Source organism: Asterias amurensis, chromosome 9, assembly GCF_032118995.1.
Source record: "Asterias amurensis chromosome 9, ASM3211899v1".
Taxonomy (NCBI): Eukaryota; Metazoa; Echinodermata; class Asteroidea; order Forcipulatida; family Asteriidae; genus Asterias; species Asterias amurensis.
The window spans coordinates 18,610,132-18,629,424 of record NC_092656.1 but is presented as its reverse complement, the minus strand read 5'-3'; the positions used below and the strand labels follow the sequence as shown (position 1 = coordinate 18,629,424).

General features: G+C 38.1%; 1 protein-coding gene across 2 annotated transcripts in view; it reads left to right on the top strand.

Annotated features, from left to right (window-relative positions):
- The window catches only part of LOC139942149 (insulin-like peptide receptor), a 98,110-nt gene that overhangs the window by 1,713 nt on the left and 77,104 nt on the right, over positions 1-19,293 (top strand). For both annotated transcript variants that reach the window (XM_071938879.1, XM_071938878.1), the window contains exon 3: positions 14,923-15,468. In XM_071938879.1, the coding sequence (XP_071794980.1) occupies positions 14,923-15,468 (546 nt within the window). The remainder of the gene's footprint in view (positions 1-14,922; positions 15,469-19,293) is intronic.

Below are 19,293 nucleotides of genomic sequence, written 5' to 3'. Positions count from 1 at the left end.
GGTCATTGCCTCAATGCCCCCGGTCATTGCCTTAATGCCCCTGGTCATTGCCTCAATGCCCCTGGTCATTGCCTCAATGCCCCCGGTCATTGCCTCCATGCCCCCGGTCATTGCCTCAATGCCCCTGGTCATTGCCTCAATGCCCCTGGTCATTGCCTCAATGCCCCTGGTCATTGCCTTAATGCCCCTGGTCATTGCCTCAAATGTCCCTGGTCATTGCCTCAATGCCCCTGGTCATTGCCTCAGTGCCCCCGGTCATTGCCTCAGTGCCCCCGGTCATTGCCTCAATGCCCCTGGTCATTACTTTTATTAACTGTCTTGTAAAGAACCAACGTTCTCATTTTCCAATCAAATCACAGTGATTACCCATATCCATGGTTTCAATGCAAACCAAAACCCACCATTTAACGCCCCATGATTTATGAAATCAGATTAAGCACTGATTTATTAGGTGTGTGTTTAAACATGAGTCCCTAGTGTTGGATATCATAAGAAACTCCTTAGTCTTTCCAGTTCAAATGTTCAGGTATTGCACTGTTCAGAATTAATTCTAAGAATTTCCTGTCAGTAAGGATTTAAAACTAGTTACATTTGAACGAATCATGTTACTGTTCTAAACCTACGTAGTATGTGAATCCTACCCTAGCGCTGTACATGAGTTGGTACTCATAGATGCTTAAAATCTATCATGTAGCGCAGTTCAAATGCGTAAAAGCCGTGACAGTCTCGCCCTTGCAATTTAATTAAAACAACTTGTTGTTTTAAATGTGGGGCAGCCATGAATGCCCTGTATACACAATGAATTGTGTAATTGAAAACTAGAGGTGTGGTGACTTTTGCATTGCATCGGAGGTGGATAAATTTTGCTGGATTTGGTTACATTTTGTGTCGTACTGTGACACTTGAACACAGACTTTTGTCTGAGATATTTATGGCTCCAGATGCATTTAATCACTGTCAGCAAGTTGAAACATTGAATAGAATAGAAAGTGTAGTAATATCAACAATAGTTTGTTTATGATATCATATTCGCCTAGTAATCTATTATACTTCTTAAAAGGTAAACGAAAACTAGTTCATACAACAGATGGCTGTTCTCACCAGCACTGCCAAAGCGGACAATAAGAAGCCCATGTCAGGCCTGGAATTTCATCTTTGAAAGGGCAAGGCCATTTTTCATTTTGCATAGGACACTTCCATTGGAAAGTCTTAAAGTCAATGGGGAACTTTTGAAGGGGCACAAAGGCCAAGACCAGGGGCAACAATGCCCTCAATGGCCTGTGTGTAATTCCAGGCACGCCTTGTTGATGATTCAACATGTAAATTATTTTGTAAAATGAGTGTTTACCTGTTAACAATTTCTATTCTGTTTGCTCTACCAATGAACTGAAATCCCAGATCATTGTTAATTTAATTCAGGCTTCCTGTATGATGGAACGACTGACAATAATACATTGTTTGAATTTTGTTTCGAAGCTTGTTCTAAAAAAATGGGAGGAGAAGAAAAACATCCTGGCTTCAGGCTTTGTGTATGTTGGTTTTATTTTCCAGTCAGCAGAGTAAACTGGTATCAGTAGACGCAGAATCAGTACACTTATTGATCATGCAAATGAAGCAAGATTGACTTCAGACCTAGCAGAATGTCCACACAGTATTGTTGACTTATTGAACTGTTTGTGTAAACAAAACAGTGCGAGACTTTGGATTGTTAACAACTTCTGTTTAAATAGAGAGTAGCCTTCCTTCGGGTCTGATTCTATGTGGAGGCAATGGGGACAATTGCTTCTACAATCCTGATCATTGCCTTGGTGCTCCTTTAATGTGCAGTTAAACATTTTGATCATAGAGGTGCCCTTTTATTATCGGAAAACTGCCTTGCCGACGAAGGATGTAACAACAAGCCTTGTCTACATGGGCCTAATTCCATCTAATTTAAAAAAAATATGCTTAGTTAGCACACAAATTTGCTTACCACTAACCAGCGCTGAAATCAGCGCCTGGTGTCAACCATGGGATTAGATTCTAAGGCTGAAATTCTAAATCTAAGGCCGTGTTGGAATTGGCAGTCTACAGCCCTAAGCCCTTGAACCGTTGGATCATCTTTATTCTTAAAGAAAGGCTTGCTGTTGTAACTGAGAAGATTTTAAATTTACAATTTATAATGGCATTTTGAAAATCATTCATTCATATCTATAGGGCCTACCATTAAAATTTTGAAGGTCACAATCTATGGTTGATGTTTCGATGGAAAGTCCAAGTTTAATGTCATTGGGGTAGTTGCTGCATACATAATTTAATTATGCAATGGTTTTCACTTCAAACTAAACATCTGTGGGATCAATTTTTCGCTTCTGAAAAAAGGAAAAAGAGAAGAAAAAAAAGAACCAAAAAGCACCCAAAATGTATTAAGTTCAGCTGTACTGGTATCATTTAAAACCTTATTTTTTTTTATTTATTTTTTTTTTTTTTTTTTGGGGGGGGGGTTAATGTGTTCATCACATTGAGAAAATGACCTTGAATTAAATGATTTTGAAGAAAATGTTCTGAATCTGTTAATCCTAGTCAGGTATTCCATAGTGAACCATTTTCTATTGTTATCATGAATGACATCCATAATTAATTCAACACTGAAGCGTTAATCTGTTTTGTTGTTTTCCACGACCCAACTGGTCGTCATGTACAAAGGTTTGTTTACCACCTCGGTACAGCGGAGTGTTTACACACACGCCAGTTTCCCTGGCAGAGTTACCGGGTAGACAAAAAAAAAAATTGATCTCGTTTTCTCCGTGTCTAATTCTCGGGAAACAACCTTCCATGTAGTCGATGTAGATATGTGCACATAGAGTCCCTCTATACACACACATGTCAGATCTATTGTAGAATGTTATTAGAAACACCCCATAATGTAACTGGGTTTTTATGTAGCGAGAACCTAGAAGGCTCCATGTATGTTATTATAATATCCCCCCTCTCTTTCCAACGCTGTAATGCTGGATAGCTGTGGCGTAGCAGCCTGATACTTTCGTCACAAACAACTCTAGCTTCCCCGGCTTCATGACCCATTTCACCATTGAGCGCTGTTGACACAATCACTGTTTACCGTAGCCATCAGCAAACGTAGACCAGTAATGTCTTCCATAGTGCTGGCTTTTTACTGGTGATTGAAGCAGGCAGTACGTGTACATGTTATACATCGGTGACGAGGGCAGGCATGGACTTGCTGAAACCGAGAACATCCAAAACAGACGGATTATTTGTCCCTGTTACATTACATTTGTGTCAATAAAGTGGGATGTGTTTTTCCTGTTCGCTTGTGAAAATGCTAAACGTTTGGGTGATACGGCGTATAACAGCGAGGGAGAAAATACGTGTTGTTGGAAAATTATGCAAATGCGTAGTCTTTTGTGTGTCGCTGTCAAACACAATATCTGTTATCATTAGTTCGCTGATGCCATTCTAAGAAAGCTTAGTACTCCGCTAATGCATTTAAAATAATTTAAGGATATTTTTTAAGATCGAGGCACCTTTTATTTTGTATGATCGCAGGTTTCACCTTTTGTATTGCATACAAAATTTAATCTTGGGATTAAAAACAAAATTTGGGAACAAAACAATTAAATTAAACGTAAATTATCTATCGAGGCCTAATATGTGAGTATGAAGTCAAGACCTGTGTGAAATGAATTAACATGTCAATACTAATAAAATATGTTTATGTCTTTAAAAATTAATTAATTTTATGTAGGCTAAATGTCTGTAGGCTACACAGTATGAAAACAGTGGTGAACTTCACAATTTTTCCCATAAGTATTGCGCACAGCATTTGATAAGAATTTGTTTGATCAGCATTACGCATTCCCTCCTTATGTGTGCGTCTCCAATGGCTCTAGAGAATTTCCAGGAAAAGTGAAGAGTATTGGCAAAGATTTGTCTTCAACAAATGTGTGGTCAGTGGATCAGAAGCAAAGGTGGCTTGCTTTGCCTGACTGAATGTCTGATGTACATACACCAGGTTGTCTTTATGGACTAATAGGTTGACTACACACCCATTGCATAATATTTAGAAAAACAACACGGGACAAAAAAAAACAAGTATTCAAATGGACTTTGGTTTATATATCCAAATGAATTGTTGATCTACAGTGGGGTTTGTTGGCACTATTGTTAACCTTTTCCCATGGTTCACTTGAAACACATGCATGGAGTTTTATCTTTGAACATGTTGGAAGGGCAAGGCCACTTTCATATTTTGCAAATGGCAATTCCTTTGTCAAATCTGAAAGTCAATGGGGAACTTTTGAAGGACACCAAGACCAAGTCTAGGGGCATCGGAGGCATGGCCTCCAGGGCCTGAGTGTAATTCCAGGCCTGTAACACAACTCTTTTTTGAGATCCCGTTTCAATTATTTGAAGGAAGTAGAAAACAAACGGGGAACATTAATAATGCACGACCTTCCATTGCATCATAATACCAACAAACCTATACAATACGTATTACCATGGCTACATCCTATTCTAAGAGCCTGAGATGCATGTATTGTTATTTAAAGGCAGTGGACACTATTGGTAATTGTCAAAGACTAGCCTTCACAGTTGGTGTATCTCAACATAAGCACAAAAAAACAAAGCTGTGAAAATTTGAGGTCAATCGGTCATCGAACTTGCGAGATAATAATGAAAGAAAAAAACACCCTTGTCACACAAAGTTCTGTGCGTTTAGATGGTTGATTTCGTGACCTCGAATTCTAAACTTGAGGTCTCGAAATCAAAATCGTGGAAAAATACTTCTTTCTTGAAAACTAAGGCACTTCAGAGGGAGTCGTTTCTCACAATGTTTTATACCATCAACCTCTCCCCATTACTCACCAAGAAAGGTTTTATGCCAATAATTATTTTGAGTAATTACCAACAGTAATTACCTGCCTTTAAAACAATACAACATGCTTAAAAGCATGTTGTTTTCAAATTTATAATAGAGCCAATTTTCCTGTTAGCTCTGACACAACCTACTGAAGTTATGGCTGTTTCCTGAAGGTTTACTAATGGCAACTGGATTAGACATAGTCAAAGTAGAGATGCTATCATTTTGTAGCAGAGCGTAAGATTGTAAAAAAGCGGAAATATTTATATCTCATTATCTGTAATTGCAATGTCCTTGGGTTATTTTTTGTACATGAAGGTATTCTGTAGGCTTTGTGCATTTTATATATATTCTTCAGTTTTCATTCATTTTGGTGATCATTTGTAAATATTTATATTAGTTATGCGGCATGGGTAAACTTTTGTAGTAAAAGCAATTAGCTTGCAGCAGTGCCCCAATCAAATTGAATCACATCAATACAACAATGCTTGGGTGTAAACAAAAAACTGTAGAAAGTTTTAGAAATATTGATAAAACAATTACATAAAAAGTAATTGTTATATTTAATCCTTCATCTTCACTGTGAAATTACATCGAAACATAATTTGTTTAGGGAATCAGATTGGTTACATATGTAATATCTTGTTATCCCGCCTTTCACTTCTGTAGACCCTGGTTCACATCCCCTTTGAATGGTGCCTTACAGAGTGGGTTTTCAGTCCAAACCTTTGTGCCTGACCTGACTTCATATTGTGAAATTCCTATTTGGGGTTTTCCTCCCACAATTAACTAAACATTTCTTGGTTATTGGCTCAACATATCAGAAACCAGTTAAAGGAACACGTTGCCTTGGATTGGTCAAGTTGGTCTTTGAAAAGCGTTTGTAACCGTTTGTTATAAAATGAATGTGATGAGAAAGATATTTTTAAAGTAGAATAAAATGATCCACACAAGTATACTCGAAATTGCGTGGTTTTCCTTTTACCTCGTCGACTAACACGGTCGGCCATTTATGGGAGTCAAATTTTTGACTCCCATAAATGGCCGACTGTGTTAGTTAGCAAGGTAATAGGAAAACCTCGCAATTTCGAGGCAAATTCGTGTGGATCATTGTATTCTACTTTTAAAACATCTTTCTAACCATATGCATCTTGTAACAAACGGTTACAAACGCTTTTCAAAGAACTACTCGACCGATCCAAGGCAACGTGTTCCTTTAAAGTGGTTGTTACTCTTGCGAATCCATCGGTTTTATTACAAGAAAATTTAGAAATTAAAAATAGAGATAGATTATGGAATTAGATTAATAAAAGCATTTTTTTTTTAACAGATGGATGAACTCATGGTAAAACAGGTTCATGCTATTCATGTATTCATGAGCCAGGTGTGCCAATGATGGTGAGGTTATCTGCACTATAATTGCATGTCCCAATTTCAATAGGATGGTAAGCGCTGAAAATTGCTTACCATCGGAAATTCAAATCTGAAGATTAAGATTAGATTAAGATTAAAATATTTTTTTGTCATGATAAAAAAAAAAACCATGAAATTTGTCTTCCCTGTGTAAAGGAGACTATACAATACATACTAGAAAGGCGTAGCAAAAATATACAAGAATAAAATTACAATTTACAGATATATACAAATATAGTGATAAACATATGTGGGTAGCTTGTAAAAAGTACAACATACACTGATTGTGATAGTAGCTTTGGTGAGATTATTGCTCAGCAAAAATATGACTTACATACAGTTAATGTCATGTTGTAAGCTCAGCAATGATTTGTGAGAATTGTTTGTACATAATGTACAGTCTTTGTTTTATTAAATTAGCGCAGTGTTGTTTTTTTGCTGATGCAGTAAGCAACAGAAATCAACATCCCATATCAGATGGTTCATTCATCCATTGTGTGAAAAATAAATAGTCAATGGAAATTATGCATCATTATTGACAGAAGAAGTGTTTTGTGTGTCGCTCTGCACTCATTGCCCATAACAAGTTACCTAGAACCCTTAAACTCGTTATACAATGCAGAAAGGTGTTTTCTTTCTTCTCTTCAGTTCATTAGTGTTTTTAATTCAGGTGTACAGTCAGTTTAAAAAAACAAATGGGAAACCCAGGTGGTTTTAAACACTACTAGAAAACAATTGAAATGAATTACTTGATATATGTCTTTATTTGACGTAAATTGAAATTACAAAAATATCCTTTCATTTATTTGGAATTTTTCCTTGCTTGGAGACGCCACCTGTTTATGCGATGTTGTTTCTCGGAGCATGAAATTCACTATACCTCGCTCAATTACTGTTTAATTTCAATACTCGGCTGGTATTCCCAAAGCTAATTGTATTTCCTTGGAACTTCAGTATTTGTGTCATTTAGAGTGAATATTACATGTGTTTTCACGGTTAATTGTTCCCATGGGGAAAGAAATAGAATATATGTAAGATATATATCTCTTGGGGTAATAGAAGGATGACAGTAAACCTTACATGGATCACTGAATACTATGACAGTCAAATAGTGTAGGGTGCAATTAGGCATTGACAACATGGACTGTAGTGGAGGTCGCTGATTTAGGTAGAATGGGAGTGCCGTACATGTGGGAGGGGGGGAGGGGGGACTGGACAGTTACACAAGTTGATGATAATTTGGAAAACATACCTTCTCTTGTTAGGGACTTGGGGATGCCTGTTAAACAATTGCTGAAAAATAAAATGAGAGGTCACAAAGAAGCAGGCTGTTTGGAAATATCAAAGATTGAAATGATCCACATCTGACATGTCTGAAGTCTGTTTTTTATGTCTTCACATTTTTTGTTTCCGCATCACTCCTTTCTAATTATTTACCTTGGCTGTAGAGTTCCATTTTCATTATTGGCTCGTGCTACTCTAAGAGCTACTAGGCCTATAGAATAAACAAACTATAAAAGTCATCCTTCACGCCCATCACCGGGTCCCTAACATAAACATCAGTCACATCAGCAATAAGCAAACCAATTTTTTAATTTAGGAATATTTATTATGCTCTGTGCGCTGGGCGTGGATTAACCATTATACGCAAAACCGCCAAAAATAGTGGAGCATATTTATCGATCCCTGAAGTGTCGACAGTTAATGGCAGGAAACAAATACTAGTGATTTATGGTTGCATCTACCAGCAGTACTGTCAGCCATCTACTCCTGCATAACAACTTACAATAACAGATCTATTAATCATAAAATGCGAAAATAGAAAACATGAATAGGTAGGTCAATGCAGTTTGATTTCTTTCTAAACGTAGAACTTGGCCGAAGCCTTGAAATGTGTTTTTGGAAACTAGTGTACATTGTAAATGCCATGTTTGCCTGCAATTGCTACTCTTATATAAAGCAGGTGTGAAAGTAAGTGCAGATTGCTTTCTGTTGTTTCCGTCTAAATTCAACCCTTAGAATTCCAGAGTCAACAATTTTACCTTGTTTTCCATGCAGAGATCGATATAAAAAGAGATAATAATCACCTGAGTCTAAATTTTCCTGGGTGTGTATATCATGAAGCAATCTGAGTGAAGGTCCCTGGCACACAAAAGCCTGGTTCTTTTTTTGCAACGCATGGATGATTCACGTGACAGCCTACTGAGGGCTTCCAAAGCTAGATGAGTTTCTGATGTAAACATCTCAGACCCCCCCCCCTGTTATTTTGTTAACCAGCGCTTGTCATCATCATACCAGAGACTCTAGGCAACTGTGCAGTACAATCATATCAACATCAATGAACAATATTCAAGATGTAAGTGCTTGATAGTGCTCATCTGAAATTCTATTTGCTCTGCTGAAATTAAGACGTACATGTTTACCTCAGATTCACCTGTTTTGAAGCATACCTGATTCGCGGATTAATTGAAGATTTGTATCGTTTTTGTTGTTATGCTTTTACTTTGACATGCTTTTTAGATTTTTCGATAGTTGATTGTAAAACGTAGAATGAATAATTCACAATGGCTATCGAAGTCACTGTTGAAGAAACTGAGTGCGAGTAAACAAGAAATTATCATCAACACATGGGTAGCATTGAATTTATTTTCTTTCTTTTTAATATATTTCTATAAATCATTATAAATTTACCCAGTAATTTTCCCTTGTGGGTAAATTATTTGATAATAAGTATAAGCAATTTACATTTCATATGAAGCGGTAACAGCAGGCCTGATACTTCACGGAGGCACTGAAGGCGATTGCCTCCGTGTCCCCTGGTCATTGCCTTGGTGCCCTTGAAATGCTTCAGTACAAATTTGCAATTCATAGGGTGCCCTTTACCATGAAGAAAATGCTTTGGTGCCCTTGCCCTTTCAAAAACGAAGCATACAGCCCTGTAACAGTAAAAACAAAAGTTAAAACTTCTATAATATTTAGCAATATTGTCAACACCCCTCGTCCACTTCTCCCATTTCCAAATGATCAAGCAGCCACATCATCAATCATGTTGTCCACTGAGGTTTGCCTAATTTCATCTCACTCTTGTCTCTGACGGATTTTCTCACTGAACATTTTCGCACAGGTGTTCTTCGCCTCCGAGCTTGTTGTTTTTGTCTTTCCTGGCGACTGCTGGAAATGCGGGAATTGACCTGTCTTTGTTGGTGGTCATGGAGTTCTTGGTCCCATGCCTTCTTCCCAGGCAGAGCATAATCAAGTTAACATTTATTACATATTTACACCGAAAGAAAGGTCTATTTTGAATACACACGGGTGAAATTATGTCCAATGATTGCCTTGTAGGCCTGTCGTGTGCAAGTAAATAAAATATTACCGTATATTTCACATTTTGGTGTGGCCCAACATTTCAAATCCTCACCGTCTTTTATATTCGAATGAGGAATAACAGTGTTATCTGCCCACGTACCACCAATGTCTTTTGTGTGAGACACGTTTTTAGAACGCTGAGGAACCCAATTGGAGACTTTACAAACATGACGAGAGATGCAAGATTCTCAATGTATTTACAAAACAAGTTTCCAGACAGTTTCTTGTAATTTGTAGTATTTGATTTACCATTTTAGATCTTTTTATAGAATTCAGCTTGTACAACACTCGGGTGTCTTTCTCTATCCATCTTGGGTACAACTCCCACTCCTTCCTCCTTTCTACAGGTCACAACTTGACAAGCCTCTTTGAGCAGGGCCTAATTTCATGGAGCTGCTTAAGCACAACAAGAAAAACTAAGCATAATAAAATAATGCTTACCAGAACAAAGTTAAACCAGCCAAATTACCATGTCACAAGTAACTCTCCTGCTCATTTCTGCTTTGCAGAAGATTGTTAAGCAATAAATTCTGCTTAATTACATGTAGCTCTATGAAAGTGGGCCCAGTCTGACCGCTCTGACCGGATTGACCATGGTCTGTTCATCCCCTTTATAACAAGCTGTGCCAAACAGCGGCCAAACAGCAGCTAAACTATGGAGGTAGAAATAGATGTCTGATTAGTACTCCACGGTAAGATCATGGTAGGATTTTCTCTCACAAAGCATGGACCTTCCTAGAAGTCTCCACTTGCCCTTAAAGACAATGACAGCCATGACTGAAACATCTGGAGCCAATATTTGGTTGACCTTTGTTGCTGGGTTCACTTCAGGTTTTATTTGATGTATTTTGTGTTTTCTAGACTAGACAGGGGAGTTTGGCAGGGTTGTTGTTAGGGGAGGGGTGGGTACAAAAATATGGAACATTACATGGTTGGAATCGTATACACGTACATCTGCCCACAATTTTATTATAGTTGATGGTTTTATTTGATTGAAAATGCTCCGAGAGCGATGAGAAAATAGGTTCTTATTGAATAAATGTTGCATTATCACCTAGTAGTAAGAAGGCTGGTACATGTAGGAGCAGGAAACCCTAGTATTTCAAAGGTTAGAGTGTTTAGCACCAGCTTGACCATTTGCTCTTTGAATGCGTCATAGTCAAATACTTGTAGTTGTAGTCAAAATTTAGTTGACGCAAAGTCACGTAAAGAACGCTGGAGTAAATGTCAAACAGTCATTGCAGAACTTAGATTGTTGACAATAATCTTTCCTTCGACTAGCCCTGAACTTGGTGATCACTTTAAGTAAAAACATCCCCCTATCTAGGCCAGGCATCCCTTTGACATGCTGTGGTAATTACACAAATTTGAAGAAAAATCTTCTCTGATGTCAACAGGTTTTGTGTGTACTTCACAATCACTCCCACTTGTCTGGGATCAGTAGCTCAAAGGCAAGCCTTGACTAAAAATAGAAGGTTTATTTAGATCTGTAGTATATCAGGCACCGCCCGGGCCCAATTTCATAAAGCTGCTTTACAAGCACAAAATTAAGTAGCTAAGCTGTTAAAAAATTGTTTTGCCTACACAAGTTTACTAGCCTAACTACCATGTCACAAGTACAATTATCCTGGTAATTTCGACTATACAGGCAATAGTTAGGTAACATTTTCTGCTTTCAATTGAGCAGTTCTATGAAATTGGGCCCAAGCATCAACAAGTATCAACTGGAGACCTGAGCATCATGTCCTAGAACCTTAACATCACCATGAACACAAATCAAGCTGGACGAGGGACAGAGAAATATAACTATAGTTTGGTTGCCTTTGGCTCTTGTGTTGTGTGGGTGGGTGTTACCTATTTTTAAATGCCATGCAATTCAGAAGATACTTGACGGTAATAACAATGAGGAAGATGTCTGAACTCCCAGAGCAAGAGTCCAATGTTTCATGGGTTTCAGATCCACTGGGATTTCATTTCCTTAGGGTATATACATGTATTTGTTTTTTTCTTCTCTGAGGACTATGGTTTAAAATTTGGCAAACAGATCTTCATGATAAAAAGGCTTCCATATGGTAAACATATTTTTGTGTGAATTATAAGTTAAGTCCTTCTTGAATAACGCAAGAAGGACTTGCAAGAAGAACTGATCAGTCCTGGAGCTTTTTTTCAAACCTCCAGGGCTCTGGGCTTCGTTTGATGTTGGAAACACTGTGCAAAATGCACACTGCTCCAATATTGATGATGGAGCCTAAGCCAGAGCCCAAGCCAGAGCCGGAGCCCAAGCCAGAGCTGGAACTCTAGCATGGTTTGGAAAAAGGCCCCTGTGGTTAAGTTGTTCCATGAGCTCTTCAAATCTGTCTTTGCTAATTAAAGCAAATCATGAAAGGCAGTCTAAGCAGTGCACCTGTTGGATTCACCTGTTATGTGATTAGACCAGGTGAATGGTGCAGTTCATGACATTCAAGTATGTCTATTGCTTTTGAGCAATATTGGACATTTCTGGGAAAAAAATGTTTATAAAAAATTGGACAATTCTTCATTGGTAAATTTTGCAAAAAGATGATAAGTTGGAGAGGCTCATTAGATGGGAGCTTTCTGAATCCTGTATGCCAAATTGGTTTTCTACTTGAATTGTTTTTTGTTTGAAATATGATTTAACATTTTATAGGAAGAAAGAAACTGTGAACGTTTGAAACAACTACAGAGGGCCAACATTGACCTGATCTTAAGTTCTAATGGTCCTTAGATTACAAAACTTCAGCCAATAAACAAGAGAACATTATGTAACAAAATGCATGCATAGCCTGCGACTTCATTTTCAATGTGACAGGCACACTATGTGTTTTTTGTTGTTGCAAATTCAGATATTAAAGGCAGTGGACACTATTGGTAATTACTCAAAATAATTATTAGCATAAAACCTTTCTTGGTGACGAGTAACGGGGAGATGTTGATGGTATTAAACATTGTGAGAAACAGCTCCCTTTGAAGTGCCATAGTTTTCGAGAAAGAAGTAATTTTTCACAAATTTGATTTCGAGACCTCAAGCTTAGAACTTGAGGTCTCGAAATCAACCATCTAAACGCACGCAACTTCGTGTGACAAGGTTTTTTTTTTCAATGACCGATTGAGCTCAAATTTTCACAGGTTTGTAATTTTATGCATATATGTTGAGATACACCAACTGTGAAGTCTAGTCTTTGACAATTACCAATAGTGTCCACTGCCTTTAAATGAAAGGACACTTAAAACAGTTACACCTACATTTTCTTGAATTCAAACTTCATTGGTTTCCCGCATGTTTTGGAGGTTCTGGAGATTCCCATGCTTGATATTACATTACAAACAGGAAACAATTAAACTGTTATCATATCTTGCTGAATATTTACCTTGAAATTGATTCAGGAACAAGCTACTTTAGACCTGAATGGATTGCCAATTACTACTTCCTCTCTATCCTGGTCAGGTAATTTGAGACAACTGATCTTTGGTAGGGTAGGGGGAATGGGTGTTTTCTTATATGTAGTGGCACCAATATTTGATGGGCCATGATTTATGTAGCACACAAACACTGGGCTACTTGGACTCCATTTATGTACTCAACTTCTTGCAAACAGTTAGTCTTGGTCAAGTCGTTGGTCTTTATCACTCAATTATCGCGATGCCCCACTATCTGCACAGCCTAAGTAATACATTAATCTGAATCTTCAAATGATAGGGGGGCGCTCACACGAATCGCATGGTACAAAAGTTTGAATTTTTGTTCATCACCGATGATTGGATCACCCACATGGTTTGTGGTTTCTGGTTCGTTGCCCTCTATCTGTGAAATAGGTGCACTGTGTATACAAAATGTGTCACCACTCACAATATTGTGTAAGAACTAAGCTTGGGTGATATCGATTTATTTTTTTCACGATATATCGCCGACAATATATCGCGATATTTGATACAATCGCGATTAATTAAATTTGACATCATCAGTCTTCAAACTCCAAGTGAAAGTTGTAGAAGAGACAGTCATAGCATAAGAGAGGTGTTCTAATGACCTATTCTTCTGGTTTTACTCCAAACCTATGGGGTGCAAGATGACTCAGCTAGCAAATACATCGCGATATTTAATATATATCGCGATTATCGCGATATATCGATATTTCGATTAAAACCAAATCCATCCGATATCGAAATCGTTTCCAAATTAATATCGCGATATTCGATAATATTGTGATATCGCCCAAGCTTAGTAAGAACATCATGCAACAACACTAGCAAAGGCAGGTTCTGAAGAAAAAATTTTAAAAAAATTCACAAGACTCTGGGAATGTGCTAACACACATCGCTGTATGGGTAAAAAAAATAAATAAAAAATAAATGCGTTTTACTTGACCGACCAGTATATCCCACTGAAGGGCATAAAATTAACAAGCGTGCGAATGTGTCATCAGGTATGCCAGCATTTTCGCTTTCAATTGATACAAGCTTTTAACGAGGCCAAGGTTGTGTTTTAAAAAAAATCCTTAGTTTTATGTGAAATTTTAGTCATGAGGTGTTCATAACTGGGGAAAATGAATGAGACATCAAGTGAAATGTAGCAGTAAGATCAGGAAATGAAAATACTCACTAGTTTTGTTTTTGTTTTTTTGCCCCTGTTGCCATTACATCTCTTTATAAAACCTCTGTAATAAAATGTTTGTCCCTTGTTTGTATACGTGCGTTTTATAGACTACATGATAGACTAGTATTGATATTATTATAAGCACCGGAGAAATGGTCTATATTTAAGTTATTAAATAATTAATGAAGTCTGAAACATAAACCCCTTACTGGCCTTGAACTTGGCTCTTAATGGGGCACAGCAATTTGCCTCTGAAAATGGCCTCTTCTTTGAGGGAAATGTAAGTTTGTGTTGGAATCTCACAGAGGGCACTGCAGCAAAAGCACAGGGCACCACAGTAACTGCTGTGGATGTGGAGGGTTATCTTGAGGCGTGCCCTCGCTTATCTTCTAAATCCACTTAATTTTAAAGAACCCCTACATGATGCTCAACAACTAGTGTCACAGACAAATTTCCCATACAACCCTACGATACTACAATGCCTTTCTACTGTGGATGAGAATCTCAGAGTTGATCATGTTCTAACTTGGAAAGTAACATATTTTGGCCATATTTCGAATGTTTGGAATAAATTGAGTGTATTGGAAGGAACCCGTTGATTAGGTGTTTGTTGAATAACCATGGTAACACATGTAGTAAAAATCAAATGTTTCTTTTTCCTTTTCAGTCTGTGGAAATATTGACATTCGCAACAGTGCTGAATCTTTCACCATTCTACAAAACTGTACAATCATCGAAGGTGATCTTCACATTCTTCTTATTGAGAGGGAGCCACCAGGCGTCTTGAACAGCCTTTCTTTCCCAAAGTTACGAGAGATCACCGGCTTCTTCGTCTTATACCGTGTCTCACATCTCCTGACCTTAAGAAACATGTTCCCGAATCTAGCGGTAATCCGTGGTGATACTCTCTTCTTTAACTATGCCTTAGTGGTATATGAAATGCTTGAAATGCAAGAGATTGGCCTCCCAAGTCTGGTCACCGTAATGCGGGGTTCCATACGCCTGGAGAAGAATCCTAGCCTGTGTTATATGGACACAGTAGACTGGTCCCTCATCCTTCAAGAGGGAATAGAGAATAACTTTATTGTTGATAACAAGGACCAAGGAGGGTGCTTTAATTTCTGCCCTAAAAAAGACAATGGCCGGACATGTCGACGACAGTCTACCCTGGGAATGAGAGAGCTGTGCTGGTCCAGTGAGCATTGTCAAAAAGGTAAGATTGTTAACTCAGGCATAAGTATGAAAGACGAGTCTTGCGTAAAACGACGGAGAAACATCTTCCCAGCAAAGCATTCTGATACAATTTCTAGTTGATCCCTCCATAAACCTGTTATCACAAGAAGATAAAGCTGCGATGTTCGGAGGAGATTTTATCTTCTGAAACGTCTTCAAGACCATCTCTCCTTAACAAAATAACGTAAAGCCATTCTGAACAGTCATACAATTAACCTAAAGGTTTTGTATCAGCTGAGGAATCTTACCATACCTTTTACAGATAATTGCGCAGATTGGTTTTTGTTTTCTTAATTTTTTTCCGTCAATTGCTGGTTTACTGACCAGTTTTGATGGGGTGTTGTTTTTGACTTGCTTTGTGTTGACTTAATTTAGTTGGCTTCTTACAAGATATTGGCAAGCAGCATTCCAGGTTTTGATAGAATTCCAGAATTGATACTGTAACAATCAGAATGATCAGCATTCAATCCAGCTATAATTGCAAAGATGGCTGAGACTGCCTTCGATAAACCTTTGCAATGGACTCTTTCATCTTGTACATTAGAAAACAGTGATTAACCTGTGACGTAGTTTGATGTAAAATACATCTGTGCTGTAAAAAGGAAGGTGTACCGACTGATAGAGGATTAGTCGTGTGGAGAAAACAAATGAATTGTTCCTAATCTGAAAGCTTACTTAAAAAAAAAAAACTTGTACTAACGATTGTTGTGATAATTTCTGTTCAAAATACTGTGTACATTATGCAAGAAAAAACTTGCGTCCAACCAATATTGGGTTTCTTAGTTTGATGAGCCAGAACTAATAAGTAAGAGCAATACGTATTTCCTGCCCTAGAAAGAGGAAGTGAGGAGAGTCAAGTAGAGGCTGCTCCTCTATGTCTACAGATCTCAAGCTTGAATCTTTCAAGACGCTGGTTGTGGAGGACATTGTAGAGCAAATTCTCAGGCTATGAAGGGGATGAAGTATGCAACGTTTGGGTTAATTTTATTGACACTGTACTTGAATATCTTAAACCATGCCCTATTGGCTCTTGAGTAAGCCAGAAATTGTCTCCATGCCTGCTTTCGTGATAGCCAGAAGTTGTCTGCAAGTGGGCTATGGGAACTTGGGAAGTAGCCAGTAGTTGTCTGCAAGCCAGCTTTTGGGATAGCCGTAGTTGTCTATCAGGCTATTGGGATGGCCAGTAGTTGTCTAGCAGGCTATTGGGATGGCCAGTAGTTGTCTAGCCGGCTATGGGAAGTAGCCAGTAGTTGTCGGCAAGCCAGCGTTTGGGATAGCCGTAGTTGTCTAGCAGGCTATTGGGATGGCCAGTAGTTGTCTAGCAGGCTATTGGGATGGCCAGTAGTTGTCTAGCCGGCTATGGGAAGTAGCCAGTAGTTGTCGGCAAGCCAGCTTTTTGGATTGCCGTAGTTGTCTAGCAGGCTATTGGGATGGCCAGTAGTTGTCTAGTCGGCTAAGGGAAGTAGCCAGTAGTTGTCTGCAAGCCAGCTTTTGGGATAGCCATAGTTGTCTAGCAGGCTATTGGGATGGCCAGTAGTTGTCTAGCCGGCTATGGGAAGTAGCCAGTAGTTGTCTGCAAGCCTGCTTTTGGGATAGCCATAGTTGTCTAGCAGGCTATTGGGATGGCCAGTAGTGGTCTAGCCAGCTCTGGGGATAGCCAGTAATTGTTTAGCCGGCTATGGGGGATATTTAATAGTTTTCTTCAAGCCGGCTTTGGGGATAGCCAGCATGCGCCAGCTATGGGGATAGCCAGTAGTTGTTTCTAGGCCTCAGGGTCTCTGACCCAATTGTTCTAAGTAAGTGGATATTAAGTTTCCAACGTCATTTCCTAAGTCATGGGGGTGGCCGTGGCCCCTGTTCACACCATCACACCAACCACACATTGTTGATCTCAAACTTTCAAATAATATTTCCATGCCTTACAGGGGTGTATTTTAGGCTGTCAGTCGATTTACGTTGAGGAATATTCAGCCCAACACTTAACAGCAACTCTGAAACGTGTCAGTTTGTTTTGTAAGGTTAATATCAGGATTGGATTGTATTGAAGCACTGCAGGGGTTTGAGTTAGTGGGTTGATGTCTGCACTTGGACCCTACTTGAACCCAGTAAATGAACAATTTAGAAGTAGGATGTTTGGAATCAAATTGTGTTAATGACAAGTTAGGTGGTCTACAGGAAAGCCTGATTTGGAAGCATAAACCATAATTTATGAATTTGTTTTTCTCCATAAAACTGCTGCTATAATTAGTACACCTGTTTTATTAGTGGTGCCCAGTTGTAAACAACCTGTTAGGTTAAAAATGTTGATTGAGTGATGAGTATTAGTTTCCCCTTTTAATTAGAAGTCTCTAATCCAGCTGTTCATTGTGTGGGTGGTTGGGTAGAAAATAAAGTAAAATCATAATTTGATGTATACCTTCCTAAAAGAAAAACCTAAAACAAAACAAAAACAAAGCAAAACAAAACATGACATTGAAATTTAAGATTGGGTTGAAAAGATGGGTAAAAAAAAAAAACCCCAAAAACCCTAATATGTTGATTTTTTTCAACGTGATATTTATAATGTTGTCTTTGATGTGTAATCAAGAAGACTAAAAAATATATATTACACACATGACCTTTTATTTAAAATGAACTTTTAGGTTGGCATTGTTGGTTGTTCAACTGTCCAATGAAGTTTGTTATTTTTAAAAGCAGACGCTTCTCACAATACCTGACTCACAAACACAATAATTGAAACGTCTACTTCATGATATATTTTATTCCATCTCACGCTCCTACTGTAAGTACGAATTGTGCTTCAGGAATTCTTGCCAGCCGTGCATGTTGTCGTTTAGACACACTCACTGCTAACAACAATCACCCAAGGCCACATGTGCGGTTATATAATTTCCATGGTAACGGAATCAGAACCAGAATCATCATTGTATTGTGATTTGAGTATGTAGAATGTATGTGTGTTCTCTACGCAATCCTGCTTTTAGGCCCCTATTGTTAGATTATTTAAAATTCAGTCTTAAAATGTAACTTTAATTTTCACATTAGTGTTATTTTTGGGGGGTGATCCAATACATAAACTCTTTTAAAGCCATTGGACCCTTTCGGTAAACAGTATTGTCCAAGGCCCACACTTCGTGTATCACAACTTCTATATATAAAATAACAAACCTGTGAAAATTTGGGCTTAATCGGTCATCGGAGTCGGAAGAAAATAACGGAAAAACCCACCCTTGTATCCGCGCGTTTCGCCGTGTCATGACATGTGTTTAAAATAAATCCGTAATTCTCGTTAAGGAGAATTGATATTGTTTTACTGTTTTCTCAAAAAGTAAAGCATTTCATGGAATAATATTTCAAGAGAAGTCTTTCACCATTACCTTCTGTAAACCCTGTAAGTTATTTGTAAATCTGTGAACTTTTTCTTTTTTTTCTGTACCGAAAGGGTCCAATGGCTTTAAGGAGTTCATTTGAGAAAGAAATATTACCTTTAAATCATATTTACATGTAAGATGTAAATCTGGTTGTTGCTCTTTTGATTCTGAGTAATTAATGTATGGATGCCCCATGCACTCAGATCAGAAATAGGCGACTTTAAAAAAACACTTTAAAGAAAAAGAAAAAGAAAATATTCCAAAACAATCTGCAGAGGTCTACAGGCATCGGATCCTGTTGCTTCTGGGCCTTAATATATTATTGATTTCCCCCAAAATTGTCTCTGATTTCGCCGGTCTGCAAAGAATCTGAACGACTGAGATTATCTCTTGATCTCATTAGCCGATGTCACAAAGACTTTTTGACGGCGGTT